Here is an 18,905-nt window from a genome sequence, read left to right as displayed (position 1 = left end):
AAAAAAAAAAAAACCCAAAAGCCAACCCCCCCCAATTTTGTTCTGTAGGTTCGATGATATCTTTTAGTACCTGGGTGGGAGAAGAAATAAATTCTCTACCCAAGAATTCAAGAATTAATTTGGTTTGCTATGATCTCTTAAAACTGAGTTTAAACTATTTGTGTATCAATATGCAGAACCTGTTTTGCATGTGCTTAAATACTGAATGCTGCAACGAAAATACCTGCTTTTTAGTTAAAGTGATTTCTAACACTGAAGCTTCACTAATGAAATTCCCTTTTGTTCATCTTTCCACGCTTCAATGCATGGTGTGCAGGGTCAGTTCTGTGCATGACACCCACTGCAAGCGTTGGTAGGTTTTTCTACACAAACTTCTCAACTTTTCCTAATCTGAAAGAGACAGCAAGATAGAATGCATCAGTGAGAACCTGGGTGCCTGAGTGGTGTGACTGTCTATTCACTGTCATCTTTGAGGCTTAAATGGTTGTATCCCTTTTAATTTCTGTACAGTGCAGTGTTTCATGTGACTAATAAGAGAATCTAAGGTGATATTTTCCCTCCCCTGTTTAGTTCTGCTGCGGGGACAAAAAATTGTCAACTAAATATATCTTTACAACCTATTTAAGTCATCCAGCAAAAGGAACTAGCAGTGGAAGCATCCTGTTGGTTAATCTTTTGTATCAGGCATCGGGTGTGCTAGAGTTTGGGTTTTTCATTGTCCTTCCGAGGATATTTTAAGGGAGTGGTTTGATGAAGGCTCTGAGAAGTAATGCATGTAGGGTCAGCCCCTTTGCCACAACGGGCACTGCTTGAAGAGCAGGAGGTGCAGAGCTTCAGTTGGATCAGTTGTGATTCATCCTAAGGTGTCCGTGAGGTACCGGTTGTACACAGAGAAGGGCCTGTAAGGAGATGTCAACGTGTGCCCAGGGATCCAGCGGGGCAGGAGGGCTGGGGACAGTGTCCCAGCCACTGCAGGAAGCCGATGGGCTCGAGCTCAGGCTCTAGTTCTTACGGGGAACCTGGGGGACTCTGGGGACCGTTTGCTYTGGAGCTGCTGGCACAGCAGCATGGTGAGCGCTGAGCCCTTGTCCTCGAGCCGGGACTCCGCAAGGCTACGAGTGTGGCAGAGTGTACCCGMTCCACACGGAGCGAGGGCGGCAGGAGCAGTGGTCCGGGAAAGATGCAGAGCTTTCACAGAGCCRTTGGGGAGCAAAGTGCAGAAATAGCTAAGTGCTCTGCTGTCAAACTCCTCTGTCCCTATGGAGTGATTTTTCCACCCAAGAGTGACCACTATGGCGGCAACAGCAGAGGTAACGGCTTTTGCGGTTGTGGTAACGACAACCCCTCTGTTGAACCCTGTGATCATCTCTGCAGACGGCAGCTCTGAGCGTGGCCGGGCAGCCAGGTCTGGTGAACTCTGGTGCCTCAGGACATCCCCATGTCTCTGGGCCTCGGGCATTTTTCTTTGGGACATGACAGTTGACTCCAGTGATCTCAGGGCGGGGGCACAGCTGGCCAGGTGTGACTGGTGGGGTTCCCAGCTGGTTCCCCCTCCATCCCTTGGACAAGGACCTAGGTGGGGCCATCAGCTCTAAGAACCACCTGCCAGCCCTCTCCTGGCTCCCTCTGGCCAGGAGAAATGGGTGGCTACAGGCAAGGGAGCGATCCTTGGGAGCCTCCCTCCTTGGGGTCTCGCCCTGCTGAGGACACGGTGCCAAGACACCCGTGGTCCCCAGCACGGCCTGCACCAAGGGCCAGTATGGAGAGCGTGTCGTGACTGTGAGTCCTAGGGAGGAGCCCGTTGTRCTGGAAGGGCAGGTCCGTGCACGAGCAGGAGCCCCCAGCGCAGGCCATAGCGTGAGGGMGAGAGGGACGCTGAGGCGGCCGAGGCCTCCAGGGCAGGTCCTGCTCGCAGGGGACACAGCCTGCCTGCTCGGAGCCTGGTGGCCACAGTGGGACCCGCGGCGGGGGGCAGCGGCCCAGCCTGTGGTGCTTCCCCATTCGAACCGCTGCCCGAGCGCCATTTTGGGTGCTCTTCCCACCACAGTGGAGTCGCGACCGAATCAACGCACTTCTTCCTCTTCCRTATCCCCATGGAGGCGCAGCGGGTTGGGGGGACAATTTTGCCGAATCCTGTAGGACTACATGGCAGAAAGGAATCAAACGGAGGGCGCTGGGGCTGTCGGCCGCCCCTTCGTGGCGCCACCCGCCCCGCGCCGAGCACAAGCCCTGTGTAGGGGAAGGCCGAGCGAACCCCTGCGCCGGGGGACGCCGCAGCCGCGGGAGCCGCCTTGCCCGGCCAGATCCCAGCCGTGCCCAGAGCCTCTCCTGCCAAGGTGCTTCCCTGCGGGGCTGGGTGGGCCGGCGCGCTTGCCAAAACCCCGTCCTGTCCCCGCCACAAAGCAAGCACCATGCRCTGGCTGCCTCTAACTCCCCACGGGTGCGAGCTGCCGTGGGCTTCTGCTAGCACGCCCGCCCCGCTCCCCTCTCCCTTCCCCCTTGGAAATCTGGCCCGCGGAGTCTAATACATCATTGTTCTGCTTATAAATGTACTAAGTGTTGAGAATGTTTTGGTTTTTTCCTTAATTACAATTGTAATTGGCTTCTCCCCTTCTCTCTTGTTTATTTTTTTTCCCAACGCTGTCTTGCTTTGCACTGTGATTGCATGCTGCGCCCCGATGTATCCTTCATGACGATGTCACATGGCTTGTTGCTGCGATTCCTGCCACGCCCCCAAAAATCCACCACATGTTGCCATGGTTACATAACCGCTCCACCCTCCCGTATGTCGCTTCCATGGTTCCCTTCCGAAAAAAAGTGCCCATGATGCACGGTGCTACGCCCACCACTGTGTCTGCAGCAACAACTCCTGCCACCAGCGTCCCCTTCGCTGCAACAGCTACCGCCAATCAGGTTTGGCCCTTTCAATGGCTTTCTTTGACGTGTTGAGGTCTCGAGGGCACGGCGGCCCCGCGCGGCGTCCCCCCCGGCCCGGCCCGGCCCGCCAGCTGCCCCGGCCCCCAGGGGTGCGGAGAGGAGGGGGTCCCGGCCGCGCGCTCCCCTCCGCCCAGCCCGCCGGGAGCCCTGTAGGGATGGGCGGTCGGCAGGGTACGGCCGGTGTAGCGGGTGCTCGGGATGGGCGGCCGGCTCCTCCAYAACGGCCCCGATCCTAGCGGGAGGGGGAAAAGCAAAACAAAACCAAAAAAGGCAAAAAGATGGTAAAACGCCCCAAGGATGCTGTCGCGCAAGGCCCCGCAGCACTTCTGCTTTCAGTCGCGAGCACAAATACCACCTTGAGCATCTTTCCCCGTGGTATTTTGGCATGGCCTGCCCTGGCTTGAAAGTGGAAGTGAAAACCCAAAGCAGCTTCCCCACCCCGACCCTGCCATGGGATTGGACTCTGAAAACAAAGCCAAAATTGAGAAAGGAGAGGGGAGCAGGGGTGATACCGTGATGATTCGAGCTTACTGATCCCAGAACCATCACCCATCCCTACAGAAGTTCCTCTGGATGTGCAGTACGTGCTGTTGTGGCACTACCTTCAGTGTAAAGGATTTCCTGCATGTTTGCCTAGCCATAATTCTCTCCAGAACCTCCCTCTGAGGATACCAAGTTGTGATGGCTGCTTCCGCACCAGTCCTGAGCTGTATACGCACAATCTGTCCTGGTGATGCTTCTCGATAATTTGGTGTGCCACATCTTTTTTTTTTTTTCCAATTAGACCAGGAAAATTTCAAACAGAAGGACTTTTCCTTTCCCCCAATACTATTTTTGCATTTTTATCTAGCTCTTCGTCACGCTCTCGAGTTCAGAGGTGATTGCAAAGAAAACCGGGTGTCATTTTCTTCCCAGGGACACTGTTAGCAGTGCTGAAGGGCAGTCATTTCTCAGGTTGGAGAACAAGCTAGCCCAAGGTCATAAGGCTTGCAGTAGAAATGTGGCCTGCGTAAGTCTTGGCAGTGCTTTACTGCTTGCAGGAGGTATCGCTGTTCTCTCTCCRTGCTTCGTTGTTACTTGCAGGTAGACAAGGTCCTGCTCGTATCGGTCACGAGAAGAAAGCTGCGCAGTGTTCCTCTATGATGCCACGAGTCCTGCTCCTTCAGCCACCTAGTTTCAGGGCATTTCTCCATCCTACCTACTGTCTATGGAGTTTAAACTCCCAGGACAACCACCAGCTGCTCCACAGGGCTTTAGTAGCAATGCAACTTCATTGTACTTAACATGGCAAAATAGARACATCTTGGGAATGGATCCGGTTTTCTAAGGCACTGATGTACTTACTAACCTGAAACTGAAGACAGAATGAGCTCATGACAATGTTTTAATGTGTTGTGTTCTCTGTTTTTTTTTTCACTGTAGATATCCCAGTTATCAGTAGATGAACTGAGTAGCAGCATGTTTGTTTCACAGATGTAGAAGTTCCCGATAGAACAGTAAGTTCCTTTTCGCTGTTTCTCTCTTTGGTCAGTTGCTTTCCTCGAGGGCACAGTCTCCTCCAAAGGTGCTCCTTTGGGCAGAGGGACTGACCCTGCAGCCCCCTGGGGCTCCAGTTCCTGCCAAATCAACTGAAATTCAGCAGGTGCCACAGAGGTAGGAACAACCCCATTCCAGCACGTGGTGTTGCCTTGTGCTTGAAATACCTGCTTTAGGATGCTCAGAGCCTCCCTTCCTGCATCTCCCCATGGTCTGACGGTTGTGTTTACGACTGCCCCGGCTCTGGGCAGCTCCAGGTGCCTTCCCGTGCATCTGGGATTTGTGCTCCTAGTGGGAGAGACCGTTTTCCACAGAGATCTGCATATGCTTTTAAGAGCAGGATGAAGGCACAGGCAGCACATCTTTCACCCCACTTGCAGATCCTGGTTTACCTTACATTGCTGAGTTTCTCTGAGGGGGATAATAGAGAAGCTTGTTCTTTTTTATTATTATTATTTTTATTTAAAAAAGAAATTGACACAGTATTACAGTATTCAGTATTACAGACACAGCATTACACAGTATTACAGCCTGAGCAACACTGTCTTTTTTCTGTTGCTTCTATTCGTAAATGTTAGCTAATGTTTGTGAGAGAAAATCCMTTGGGATTTCAATTTGCTGCTGTATTTTAACCCCAAGAGCCTCAGAACAGTTGAGCTTACTCAGCAGGAGGGCACCAGACTTTCCCAGTGCAGACCATTTAATATATACAGATACTCAGTCCGTATCCCCCTTAGGTCATGGATTACAGGCAACCACTGAAATGCTGGAAATAAATTTGGCAGGCAGTTCTCTAATTATGTCTTTAGCAATAGACAGAAGTTACTCATGTTGGTGGTGCCCCTTATTTCTTCTGACCTAAATAAACTGTCCTCTATTTATATGACCTGCCAAATGTATCCCAGTTGGTATAGAGGTGAACGCTGAACTATCCCTGCTAGCAAAAATACTCTGCAGTGTCCTGCATGCTACTCTCCTAAACATCAGAYGTGATGACACCTGACATGTTGAACCATTCCTGCACCACATGCAAACCAGTCTGTTCCACCCAAAAGGAGGGTGATTTCCATTGAAAGAACCTATTTTTGAGGTCTTTGTTTCCAGCATTTATTTAGGGAAACTTCTTATTTTCTTAATTCTTTTTGCTTTTATGCAAGTCAGTAGTTAGTAATCTGAGAGAAGGCAAGGAAATTCCATGGAACCGTATAATTCTTCTAGAAGCAGGGAGCAGAGCAGTCTGTCCAAATAATGCATCGTCAGTCCTATTGAGGAATGAAAGTCCCTTGTCTGAAACAAGTAGGGCAAGTTTGAATTTGATGGGATTTCTTGGGGCTTAGGCTGCTGAGCATGGAGAGCCTCTGGGTTGGGTAGTGAACCTGTTCTTTGGGTGGGAAACCCAACCCACATCCCACCCATGTGCGTGATCCAGCACCCCAGGTCCTCTCCACGCCTCGCARCTGCAGGACATGTCACCTCTGCACACTAGCAGAATGGGGTCTTTTCCTACAGCTTCCACAGCACTTGCAGAACCATCCATGTCCATGCAGGAGCCTTTGTGCTCAGCTCTCAGTCCCAGGTTGTTACCCTTGAGGCTGGTGCCTAAATTACAAGCCAGAAACCTGCCAGGTTTCTGCATCGTTTCATATTACCACCTGAGGGTGGGAAGTTGTGCATGTGCTGAAGGGTTTTGCCAGGTAAGGGCCTTGGTCAGCGTTCTGCAGTGCTGGAGGGCAAATTCCCCAAACAGACGTGAGTGGGAGCTCAGTTATAAAAGCACTTGTAGCTYTGGCAGATGTTCTTTTTCCCCTGTGGCTGGCAAAGTGCTGTGTGACCCWGCCCTTCAGGCGGCTAGAACACTGTCACATTCAAAGGTGGATTTTAAAAGCAATGCCAGGAGAGGTGACTTGCTCCCAGGAGGAGGTCACTTGAGCACAGGATTTCTGTGTCTGTGTCTCATCTCTGGGCCTGAGTTGCCTTTGGCTCTTGACTCTTTCAGCATGGCACATTAAAGTGAATATCTTTGGCTATTGTTGAGGGGTTTGGAAGCTACAGCAGTTAGGGATTCCTTGTCCCTCTTTGTTATCACAAAATCACAGAATGGTTAAGGTTGGAAGAGGGACCTCTAGAGATCATCTAGTCCAACCCCCCTGCTCAAGCAGGGACACCGATTATTCATTCCCCACCTGCCATCTTGTCTCCAAAATGAGACTATTAGTCGCCCACCTCCCTATTTCGCAATGTGTTGCATCCCTGTGTGTTAAAAGCACTGGAAATGGAAAGTCRTAAGTGCAGATTAAAGAGAATGCCAAGTTGCTTATTAGCATTTTCACTCTTAAGTCACAAAAATAAGGGAATAAAATGTTGACTGTCTGCAACCCGCAGGAAACCTCTTGGGCAATACCGTGAAGACAGATCTTAATAGAATGACTTTTATGTAAAGAAAAACTCCTCCTGTTTCTTACTCTTTCTTTTGTTGTTGTTTTTTCTCTCCCCTCCAGCCGACCATATTGAAATTCTGAACAGTAAAATTATGGAGCACCAGGACTTCTTGGTGGGAAGCTGCGCATGGCCTTTCTGTATATACCCCCTCCTCCCTCTATCGTTCTCCACCACCTCTACAGTAAGCCTGTTGCAGCCTACATGTTAACCAAAAACTGATCAATGGGAATGTCAAAAAAAAAAAAGAAAAAAAAAAAGAAAAAAAAAGCACTATAGAAACAATTAACAAACAGCGCTCTGTTATATGAAATATACAAGTAGGAAATTATAATAGACTTTTATAACACATTACTTTAACACACTTAATCATTTTATGACTACCATCCTGATAAGTGCATCTGCACAGCGGACTGTTGGTTTACTGTATACTATCGATGGATAAATGTTTGTCTTGTTTTTAAAGTGTTATCTTACTGTTTTGTTTACATCATAGTCTATTGATTTGTTTTAAAGTGTACATCATTATCAAGTATACTCAATACCATTTTTTCATTATTGTTATGTCTTAAGTTTTCATATACTGTAGGTTTTATGGGATTTTGTTTTTTTACTAAAAATGTTATTGTGGGAAACAGGAATTATGTGCTTGAAAAACACGACATAAGAATGTTCTGCCCTTTTCTAGATTTTGCTGTTCATGTCAGCTGCAGTTGTTGTGTTAAATGCTCCTTTTATCATGTAAAATTTGCCTTCAGGTAGAGTCTCCAAAATTTCGTACAAATGACAGGAAAGGACAGTTGTCATTTTAGTCCAGTTCAGGGTACTTTTTTTAAACGCAGTGAGCTGATTCTGGAAATGTAGACAACAAAAACCACAAGCTGCACTCAGTGAAAAGTAAGGTGACAGGAAGGATTTGCTCAGACTGCGGAAATCATCAGGGATTTCTGCAGTTCTGTTGTACATTGAAGTGCATTCTCAGCTGCAAATGGCGCACAATCTTTCTTGCTATTCTCATGGTGCAGTCCAAAAAAAAAAAACAAAAAATAGATGGATAAATGAGAGAGCTTCATTGGGGCAAAGATGATTTTGCATTGGAGAGGAACAAGCACCAACTGTTAGCTGCAAAACACACAGCCGGATTAGGTCCCTAACCGTGGCTTTGCCCAAGCCGGGTGGTAGTGTGCAGGTGGCCTTGTCTTCCCCAGGCATCCTGCAGCATTTCAGCCTGAGATGTGGCTCGTCTCCACATTTCATCAGCGGGYACCAATAATTTACTCACCATTTTCCTTAAGCTGGTGATATTTCCCAAGACCTCTGGCCCGTTAGCGCAAGCAAAAGGAGTAACAAGCAAAGGCAGCAAATCTAAACTGAAGCGCTCTGCCGTACGAGGATGTTCTTTTTAATGGAGTTCCTGTAGGTCAGTGGATGTGTTGTGGCATCTTCTACTTGATCAAGAGCAATGTTTGTCGCACAACAAGGGCTAGTTCTCAACACCTCCTTTTTTCATGCACGTGAATGAAATGATTTCCAGCCCGTCATTATGCTGCGTTGCTGAACAGCCTGGCTACACAGTATGTTTGATTGGAGGACACACCAAATTCATCCCTATCGTAGCTCTCTGTCATTGGCACTGTGGAAGAGATGGATTTGTTCCTGTAAATCTGTGAACTTCAGAGAAACTGCTTGGCAAAAGAGAATCATTATTAAAACCAAACAGGAGGCACGTTCCTGGTGTCCAGAGGCTCTGCACCCTCAGCTCACCGTGGTCCTGTGGGCTGCAAATTCCGACAACCAGATCATGTTTTCCTTTCAAACTTCCAAGGCTTTGGCTAGAGACTTTCCTTGCCCCCTCTCCTCCAGCGTGAGTGCAGATACATTGCTAGAAATGTATTTATATGGGCCACGAGCGATAGAGGGGCCTGGAGGTGGTGTGCCCCAAACCCAGGCTGTGACCAGCTGCTGTGGAGATTTCTTCATGAGCAAGAACCTTGGACGAGACCAGTTCAGAAAAACCTTGGGCCAGTAGAAATCTTTCCATTCATTTCAKCAGGCTCTGAACCAAATGCTGAGAGAGGGAAAATACCCCCCACAACAGTCACTCATGMGCCTCCCGTTGTGACAAGTCTCTTGCGTCCGTAGCTGTTTGGCAGCCATCAGAAGCAGACAGTGTGGCCTGAAATCGATGGCTCTCATAGATATTGGCTACTGCATCCCTGTTCTTTTAACCACTGAGTTTCTGTTTCCCAAAACCATAACATTGTTAGTGGAAAAAAAAAAAAAAAAAGTGGATTTGAGTACTTCCTGTTTGAAATTATTTGTGTATCAAAATGGGTTTTGCACAACCTGTGCCAGTGCCTCAACAAAGAACAGAGCTGATCTTCTTAAGCCAGAAAGGATGCATTCAAGCTTGTATGGCTTTATGAGTTAAAGGAGGTTGGAACTTTTTTCAGTGCTAAATGGATTTTTGTATATCTTGACACTTYGATGTAACCTCCTATTTTATTTATCTACTTAAACATCTGGCATAGATGTGCATAGAATGTAAACCTAGAATACAACTGTTTTCACGTCACATTTAAAGCACTGAAAAAAAAAGCATTTAAGGATTATTTTTTATTAAAGAGGTCCAATGAGGGATGTTCAGGGTAGTTATATTAGGTGCCACAACAGTTTTTATATTGCTGGCAAATTTAGCGTTAATTTGTAAATGAGTTTAAGGAAAGAAAAGCTTGAAGCACTAAACTTCACCAAATTCAAAACAATCTCGGCAAAAAAATGCCATTTTGAGGTAGCACTATTTAAACTAGTTGTGCAATGACTTGCTCTAATTTTCTTTGTTCAAGAAAGAAAAAAAAAATCAGTCGTCAGACTATAAATCTCCTAAATAGACTATTACAAAGTCACCAAGCTAGTTAGTGACTCTAAACAAATGTCATAAAAGCATGAATATCATCCTTTATTTGACAAGAGATGTATGTAAGTTTGTTTAAATCAATATAATTTTAGTGACATTTTTATAAGCTTCCCACTTTCCATGAACCTATATTTTTTATTTATCCAAAGTTATTTCTCTTTGTCCATTTCTCTCAGCCTTATGCAAACAATATGCAAGAAATGCTGAAACTTGGATAAAACGGGTCATGCAGAGGGAAAATGAAAGCTGAGATTGATCATTTTCACAGAAAAAAAAGAAAAAAAAAAAAGGTTGTTAGTAGTTTCAATAAGAAAATACTACCATTAAGCTGTAACATAAGCAGACAATAAAAGAGGGATTTAAAATAAAATGGATTCACAAAACTATTAAGATTATTTTTGTTAAATACAGTGTTTTTAGTAATTTGGAACCTGATTTCACAATCAACCGTGTTTTTTAGTTGGAGATTTTTGACTCTATATATTTTTTTTTGCATCGTGGTGTTCTAGAAATCGTTACCTCCCCGGCCAGCCCCGGTCCTGGACCCTCTGACGCACTTTGCTCCCTGCCGTAAGCGTCGTCCCGTGCTGCCCTCGGGGCCTTTGTCCCCCGGAGCCGGCGCATCCGCAGGCGCCCGCATCCCGCGGGATGCGCCGGCTCCTGCATCCCCATCCCGGCTCCTCGCCCGCACCCTGGGGCGGCTCCAGGACGCGCTCGCCCACGGATCCGTGGCGAAACCGGAGTCCTCGTTGGGTTTTTTTTTTCTTCTCGGAATCCCTTGTACATTTCACACACATGCAAATTGAAAAAGGTGAAATTTATGAGGAAAATCTAATTTCCCATTCCTGTTGAATGGATTTAGTTTGATATTGACCTGATTTTACCACGTGCCTGTTGAAGGCCTTAGAGTATATACTGTATGTTAAAGACTGTAATAACTTTAAAAAAAAATAGTTGATAGCCTAATCCAAATGTAAATATAGCTACAACACGTTGTTACTAGGCTACAACGCATTAATTCATGTCATATATTCTCATTTCTTTACCATTAGTTTTTAAGGTCTTCATTATTGCTTTTTTGATATCTTTAGTAACTAATGAATTTAATTTTGAAGGAGAGTTAGAGAAAGCTTAAACTTTTTACTACATGTACTCAACCCATTTAGTTATATTCTAAACCAACACTGAAGCATGGTAAGGTATAGAATACAGTCCATAACTAGTTTGTATAGTTTACAGTTTAAGAACAAAATTAACTTTGTATGTAACTCCTACAATGATAGATTCATTGTTAACTAATTATATTAAGTTGTTGTTGCTATGGCAACAAAACTACAACATGGCTACCTTTGTATACATTATTTGTGAAATTTTCACATGTAAATTAAAAGTGATGTGTAACAGTATGAGCTTGTTAAAGGTACAGTTCGATACTGTCAGATAAAGATATGATTGAATATTTTTAAAATCCCAAAGTCCCATGTGAACGCTGAAATTTGTGTCTTTACGTCACTTTTTCAGTCAAGAAGTTTACAACACATGGATTTAGAGTCAGGTTTTATAGCTTGTAGAAATTGTTGTGTGGCAAGGGTTATTCCACAGTATTTTGACTTGGAAAACACGGCGACCTGCATCCACGACGTAGCGACTGCTCTCCCTTCCCTCTCACATCCATTCACATTGTGGGAATTCCGAATCGATCCGTTTCAGCACTGTAGCTCTGCTTGCAATTCATTTTTATTTCTATTTTTTTTTTATTTTCCTGCAATCAAACACACGATTACGTTACGATCAGGGCTAAGTAATTAAACATGTAACTATTTTAATACTAATTTATATTAGCAAAAACTGTACATAAGAAAAAAAAATATTGTGGAATGACCCCTTAACAGTGTTGAAGATACAAATATGCTGCAGTTAAACTGATTCAGTTAGTGTACGAATGTGTGAGACACACCTTTTTTGCACTTATGTACATAGTCCACGAAAGAAATCCTTGGAACTTATTTTGAATATAAAAAGTCTGTAATAATACAGGAAAAGTTTGTAAAAGAGATAGGTATTACTAAGGCTTTGAAAAGGAGGAGTTTTTTGCTATAAAACTTATCTGAAAGCATGATGTTGCTTTGCTGTTGTAAAAGCTTTGTAGTTTGCCATAGCTTATTATACAGCAGACTGATAACAGGTCAGCTCCAACCTGCAGCACGGAGAAATGGGGAACAGTGCTTAATTAATTAGTAAGGTCACTAGCAAAGATTTCGATTGTGGTTTGGGGGTTTTATTGTTATTATTTCTATTGTTTTTCGGTCACCCTGCGTTTCTAAGCACACCCTAGGTCACGTTTTTGGTAAGAAATTTTCTCTGTGGTTCCTCCGAGGCCCACGATGTCACTGGTGGCATAGACACCTTTCCCAACCTCCTCCCTATGTTTCCAGCAGGAAGCGTTTGGTGGAGCAGGTTGGCGTCTACTTGGGCTTAACCAGGCGGGAGAGCAAGCACCAGGCCCGGCTTTCCCTGCCTTGAGGAGCTCTGCCCTCCTCTTTCTCCTCCCGGACCGAACTGGATCCCCAGCTGGCTCCAGAGGACGAGCAGGATGTGGGACGGGCGGACGGAGCAGCCAGCATCACCCCCTATTCCACCTTCCCAAACTTCCGATAGCTCCAGCTGTGGCCGGAGCGTTTCCAGCTGCTGGGAGCGGAGCAGGGAGCCGCAGGGCCTGGTCCCTGTGTGCCCTCCGAGCCGCGCGTAGCTGCACGATGGTCTCCCAGCCGCCTGTGTCCCCAAGGGTATCCCCAGCTCTGTCCCCAAGGGTATCCCCAGCTCTGTCCCCAGGGGTGTCCCCAGCTCTGTCCCCAAGGGTATCCCCAGCTCTGTCCCCAGCGGTCACAGCTGGCAGCAGCTGGAGCCGTGCGAGGACGGCGCTTGTGGAGCATCTTCCCAACAAACCAGGCTAGGGACCGGCTGGGCACCGCGGGGCTCTGCGTCCCCTCGCTTTAACGGCAAGGACTGGGAGTTTCCAGGAGGAAACTGGTCAGGAGGTGCTGAAACTGAAACTTCCAGGAGGTGCTGTGCCACCCACAGCAGAAACGGGCCCGGGTCTCAGCTTCGCTCCCCGCTCTTGCCGTGGGTTCTGCTCCAGGGCTCCGCGGTGCTGGCGGGTTGTGGAGGAGCGAGGGGGTCTGTGCCGACCCCTYTAGCTTCCGTGGGAATTAGTACCTTTCTACAGAGCTTAAACCACCGGATTTGCTTCCAAAAGGCGGCTGGTTTTGCAGCCAGGCAGGTCCCAACCCCTCCTGGTGCGGAGCTAAACCCCCCAGCAGCGCTGGGGCTGCTTTAAATACATTTAATATTAACTAATTAGCTAGTTCTAGCCACTTTGCCGTTAAGGCTGCCATTAACTATGTTCATTTTTCATAATCAAGCTCATTTACATCCATAGGATGACRAGAGGAAAATATTTTGCACTATGTGGAATGAATCGTAGCTGGTGAAACTTCCTTGCGTTGGGGTGGGAATGCGGAGGGGACCTCGCTGCTGAAATCTCTGCTAGTGACCTTGACTGTCGTCTTCTATCATCAAAAATAACTCAGTATGCTTCTCAAAGGAGACACTTAAACATGCAAAAATAACACACCTATTAAATAAAAGTTCTTTTTTTCCAAACACACAACAGAGAGAATTACCTGACACCGAATTACAAGGTTCCAGTTCTTTATTACTGTACACAGATGCTATTTGATAGTGGTGGAAGCCAAATGATTTTGTTGCCATGGCTTTTGTATCCTAGCAGATGAGGGGATGATAAGACCATTCTTAGATTGGATTATGGGATTGCTTTTTTTTTCTTTCCAATTAGCTTTGTTTTAATTATATTTTCTTTGGAAATCATGAAAATGAAACAAAACTCCCTGCACCCATTATTATTTCACCTGACAGTAGATCACTGTTCTTTTATTTTTTTTTTATAAATAGAGAAATGTATTTTAGGCAATCACTGAAATCAAAAAAAAAAAAAAAAAAAGAAAAAAAAAAAGATTGTTCTCCTAAATTGTCAATTATTAACTATATAAAAACATTAATACTGTACTGTGTAAAGTAGATATTTGAAACACATTCTTCTTTTCATAGACATTTCTGGTAAAACAAAGTAAGGGAAACATTAGGTATCAATTTAATCATATAGTTTAGAATATATACACAAGATTACAGTTAGCCCTGTGGAATTGTAAGAAATTAAAATGTCATCAGATCCAGACAGGCTTAGGTTGATGCAATATTTCAGTTCTGTAACATAATAGTTCATTCCCTCAACTGCTACCAACAGGGTGTACGCTTTGAATTTATTTTTCTTTTTGCCACGTTATATTGCTGTAGTGCTTGTACGTGCTTTAGAAATGTGCATAATGCTACTCATTTTAGTATGTTACTTCTATATTGTTATTGTTTATTTTTGGATCTTTTAATAAAGTGTATAAAATTCTTGGTTATGTTTTTTATGGATCCATATCTACACATTAATAGGAGTCTACTTTAAAAACTTTTCGAGTTCCGGTTTATTAGTCCCGATCTTTAAAAGTTCTGATGTAAAAAAAAAATATAATAACTAATGAATTTGATTCAATGTTATATCTAAAGTGTAGAACAACAGAATAAATTTCTTTCCAGAAAACACCTTCAGTATTTTGAATTCTGTAGCCAGCACTTCCTTTTCACCGGAGGCGTTGGCCCTGTCGTATCCTAGTTACTAACGCAAGAAGGAAATTTGTATTTTAGAGGAATAAAAGTGCAACTTTGCAGACGCTGCCATTTGGTTTCTCTTGTGCCCGGCCCCGCTGACCCACGTGCAGTTCCTTTGGGCCGGGTTTTCCCACATTTTTCCTTGCAACGCGGCAGCGCCTTCGGAGAGACATAAAGAATAAAGCAACGAACTCGGAGGCACCGAGTTCCAGCTTTTCCTCTTCCAGCTCCTGTGCCCAAGGTTGTTCCGAGTGTCCCAAGGCACCAAAAYGGCCCTTTGGCAGAGTCCTGGGGGAAAAGGTGGATAAATGGATCACGGTGCTCCAGGCTGCTGAGGAACTCCCAAGGAAAGGCACCCGCTGCCGTGGCTGCTGGAATGCCGCCGATCCGGCTGGATCCCGCCCCGGAYGTGGATGGATCCAGCATGAGGGATGCGGCTCCGTACTGGGTGCCGGCAGCGGGATGGGCATTCGCTGCCAGACGGCTACAGAGCCAGGGCTGCTCCGTGGCGAGGAAGAATCCCCCGGATCGGCTCTTCCCTGTGGATACGAGGAGCGTTAGTATCCAAGGAGCTCCAAGGAAGCTGGAAACGCCAAAGGAAATCGCCCTTCTCCCTCCACTGTGACCCGTCCTGCACCCCAGCGCGGAGCAGAGCCACCGAGCACCCCGTCCCAGCGGTGCCGGAGCCGCTGCCTCCGCTCCTGCCACAGGATCCCTGGCATTCACCGCGGAGGGCCGTTTCCTTGGGAGGGAATGCAGGAAAACGCGTGTCGAGCAGGCACAGCGTGCGCAGAACCCGCGTGTAAATGATGGGGACACGGCAGCCTGGCACAAAGCACAAGGGTTGAGTGCAGAAGGGCYCGAAATGCTGCAGAATTACAAACAAAAAAAAAATGGAGACCTGTAGAATATTAAGAAAATGGAAAGAATTTGGCACGGGATTAAATAGTGGGGAGAAAAGGGAAGCAGGAGGCAGGGGACATGCATGGAGCTCTGCTCCTTGGTCCGGATCTGCTGCTTCCGTCCCCCACAGCCAGAGCTGGGGCTGCTCCCCCGTTCTGGGGACACGCGGTGGCACCGGGGGACATKGTGGGGACACACGGTGGCACCGGGGCGGCAGAGCGGCCGTCACAGCAGCRCTAATGGTCTGGATCAGAGACCGGGAGCGATTCCCGAGCGCCTGTCCCTTGCTGCAAGGAGACGGCAGCTCCAAGTCATGGACCAAAGGAGACTTTGGTGAATGAAAGTCAATGAAATATTGAAGTCTTAAGGTCCTGTTTGGGTTSAACTTGGCATTTTTCTCTCTGTCTGCAGTGGGAATAAAGCAGGGAGTTTCATTCATTGTCAACGGGTTCATTTTGTCACTGGGTTCATTTTGTCRCTGCCTCTTGAGCGCAGGTTTGCGCCGTTCTGTAGCATTTGAGTTGCAGTTGCTGTGGGAACATCATGAAGATGGGAAATGCACTGGAATTTTAAGGAGATCTGGAATCTCACCAAAACCCTTCGTTTCACCAGGGTGTTAAATAACAAGGTGCCCTTCGTTATGGCTCGTATTAGCTCGGACCATGAAGGGCGATAAGGAGAGCGCTCCATGTCCGGGAGCGCGGGCGGAGGAGCAGCCCGTGCAGCACTTTTCCTCCATGCACCATCCTCATCCTCCCTGGGAGACGTATCYGGAGGCAGCGAATCCCAGCGGGAGATGCTGCTCCTGCAGGAGACTAGGACAGGGCGACCAGAACAGTATCCGCAAGGCGGCATATGGCCAGAGTAAGGAATTTCGGGGCTCTGAGTCACCTCCACGYGGGCAGAAGCTGCCAAAGAGAAGCGTCTCCGCAGGGATGCAGCCCGAAACGCCCCGAATGAGGAGCCTCGGCCAGGGGACACGTCCAGCGCCTAAGAACAGCTCACGTTTTGACGGTGTCGTGTGCTCGGAGCCGGGTCCTGCCCCACGGCTCCTACTAAATGCCATGAGAATCAGCAGAATCAGCCCCTTGCAGACGTTTGTGCCCATTACGCACCCAGGGTGAGGGTGAAATCCTGGTGGGCATCAACCCGGTCGCCTTCGCTCAGCGTTTGCTGTCGTCGCCCTGGCAGGAAAAGAGCCTGGCTTATAGCTGTGCCGTGCTGGCATCCAGGAGCCAGGCACTAATTCCAGTGCGGGAAGCGGCTCTGGGCAGGGTCTCTCCGGACACGACAGGGATTTTGGTTATTCCTGCCCTCTCCTGTGCYGTCTGTGCACGAACCCTGCGTCTTTGCAGGGTAATTTCATAAGAACTGGGTTTCTATTGGGTTTCTACTGCTGCAGGCTGGCGCAGCCGTCGGGATGGCCGCACAGACGCAGGGAGAAGGGGACAACGCGCAGGGATCTGCTCCCAGAAAAGCCCAATTGCAGCAAAACTGCTGGGTTTCACTCCGGTTTGTCCCGCCACGGGCTGTGCTCTTCGCCCTGCTCCGTGTCCGTCCTTCCTCCACCCTTGGGAACACAATGGAGCAGCAGTGCCACAAAGGCAGGCGCAGGGCGAGCCTAAGCGACCATGTAATCTTATTATTGCAACCCTCATCCTCCCTTTCCCCCGTTCTCCCTCCTGCCCCGTTTGTCACCATCACTTATTGTCACGGTTAAAATTAGCCTGGAAGCTGCTCGGCAAGCGCCCGGCCTCGGTGCTTCAGGTGCCCTGCAACTGCTCCTGATTTATGAGAGGGCCGGGTTARGAGGCACCTTTTAACGTTTCCAAGCTGATTCACCAGCCACATGAACATCTTCCATCCACGCACGGCTGCCTCGCGCCAAAAACTCACTTGAYAAGGCAATTTCGGAGGCAAAGGAGGGAGGAAAGCGCCGTTACTTATGTGCAATAAAGTCGAGTGACTCAGGCTCGGTGGGACTTAYCTGAGGTTTGTTCTGGCAGCTCAGAGTCCCCTCCGAGTCCTTCCCCAGCACGGACGTAATTCCCTCATGCATTGAAAGGGAAGAAAATAATGTGGCTTTTGGATAAAACCACAGGCAGAGACGCCTTTATGGCACTTCAAGCGCCTCTTAGGAAGACATTGGGCCTCCATGGTCTGATTCTGCTTTGTGCCTGGGATCGAGCCAGAGATATGGGGGGACAGGATGGGGACAACCCCAAATACCACAAATATCCGCGGGATTTCTGCAGAACGTGGCAAGCAGCTGCCTCACACCCCGACGAAATGCAATCGTGCTAGAGGGCTGCATCTCCTAAAGGGAAAGCTTAGTGAAAGCAGTTACGTTCTGAAGAACTGGGCCTTTTGCTTTAAAAAGAAGCGGGTTATCCAATGTTTTAAGTCGCGTCCTGGAATCAACAGGGGGAAATTCAACAACACAGGAATTCAGTGAAGGCCGGGAGAGCGTTTTGCCCGACAGTGCCCATGCAAACGGGCACTGTTTAACGGGAGGTCGTTGCAGCCGCCCCGCGGCTCCCGCCCGGCTCCTCGGTCCCGCACTGACATCTGGCGTCTGCTGAGCGCTCGCCGRGACACGGGGACACGGGAGGCCCGCGCAGCCCTCGCTGCTCCCGGGAGCCTCTTCCCGCTGGCGGCTCCGAGCAAAGTGGAGCAGATCCGGAGCAAAGGCGTTTTTGGTTGAGTGGGAGCCTAAGGGCAACGGTGGTTCTAGAACCTGTGCTGTGATTCAGAGTGATTTAGATAAAGGAAGAACCCAGTTTGGAAACAGCAATGGGAGAGGTTTTATTCCTCCTAACTCTTTTATTTGCAGACAAGTGTAGTTAAGCTCCTCGCTGTTTAGAAGCCCCTGACACCATTTTGTGGCCTCTCACGCTGCCTTGGTTTACTCTTGCTCTGGAACGGGAAGCGCCGCAGTAGTGGTGGGGACTCGGTTCTAATACATTGAACAACAGAACCGGAGCAGCTCCGGAACCAACCATTCCCAGAACCACCCGGGAATCCCAGGGCAGAGCCACCCAGGAGGACATCTCCTTGCCGGGGACATGTCCCCTGCGTGGGGATATGCCCTTTGCTGGGCCCCATGGAGATGTCCCCTCCGTTAGCAGATGTCCCTCAGTGGCTGGATGTCCCCTCACCACGGGGGTCTCCCCTCACCACGGGGGTCTCCCCTCACTGGTCCCATGGACATGTCCCCTCAGTGGCTGGATGTCCCCTCACCATGGGGGTCTCCCCTCACCATGGGGGTCTCCCCTCACTGGTCCCATGGACATGTCCCCTCAGTGGCTGGATGTCCCCTCACCATGGGGGTCTCCCCTCACCACGGGGGTCTCCCCTCACTGGTCCCATGGACATGTCCCCTCAGTGGCTGGATGTCCCCTCACCATGGGGGTCTCCCTTCATCAGGGGGGTCTCCCCT

The 18,905-nt window shown here is 48.1% G+C and overlaps 1 protein-coding gene across 4 annotated transcripts in view; it reads left to right on the top strand.

Annotated features, from left to right (window-relative positions):
* The window catches only part of MBNL3 (muscleblind like splicing regulator 3), a 55,134-nt gene extending 41,048 nt beyond the window's left edge, over positions 1 to 14,086 (top strand). For 2 of the 4 annotated variants that reach the window (XR_003249336.1, XR_003249335.1), the window contains 2 exons: positions 4,360 to 4,433; positions 6,972 to 14,086. Coding sequence is in view for 2 of the 4 variants with exons in the window: in XM_026039087.1 (XP_025894872.1) it covers positions 2,819 to 2,913; positions 4,360 to 4,416 (152 nt within the window). In the remaining 2 variants the exon portion in view is untranslated. Of the gene's footprint in view, positions 1 to 2,818; positions 2,914 to 4,359; positions 4,434 to 6,971 lie in introns of all 4 variants that reach the window. The other 2 variants (XM_026039087.1, XM_026039088.1) reach the window with 2 other exon arrangements.
* The last annotated feature ends 4,819 nt before the right edge of the window (positions 14,087 to 18,905 follow it).

The sequence above is a fragment of the Nothoprocta perdicaria genome, unplaced genomic scaffold (genome assembly GCF_003342845.1).
Source record: "Nothoprocta perdicaria isolate Ctin4 unplaced genomic scaffold, notPer1 scaffold_22, whole genome shotgun sequence".
In the NCBI taxonomy this organism is placed as follows: domain Eukaryota; kingdom Metazoa; phylum Chordata; class Aves; order Tinamiformes; family Tinamidae; genus Nothoprocta; species Nothoprocta perdicaria.
The sequence above is the reverse complement of the archived record's forward strand: the minus strand, read 5'-3'. Positions and strand labels throughout refer to the sequence as shown.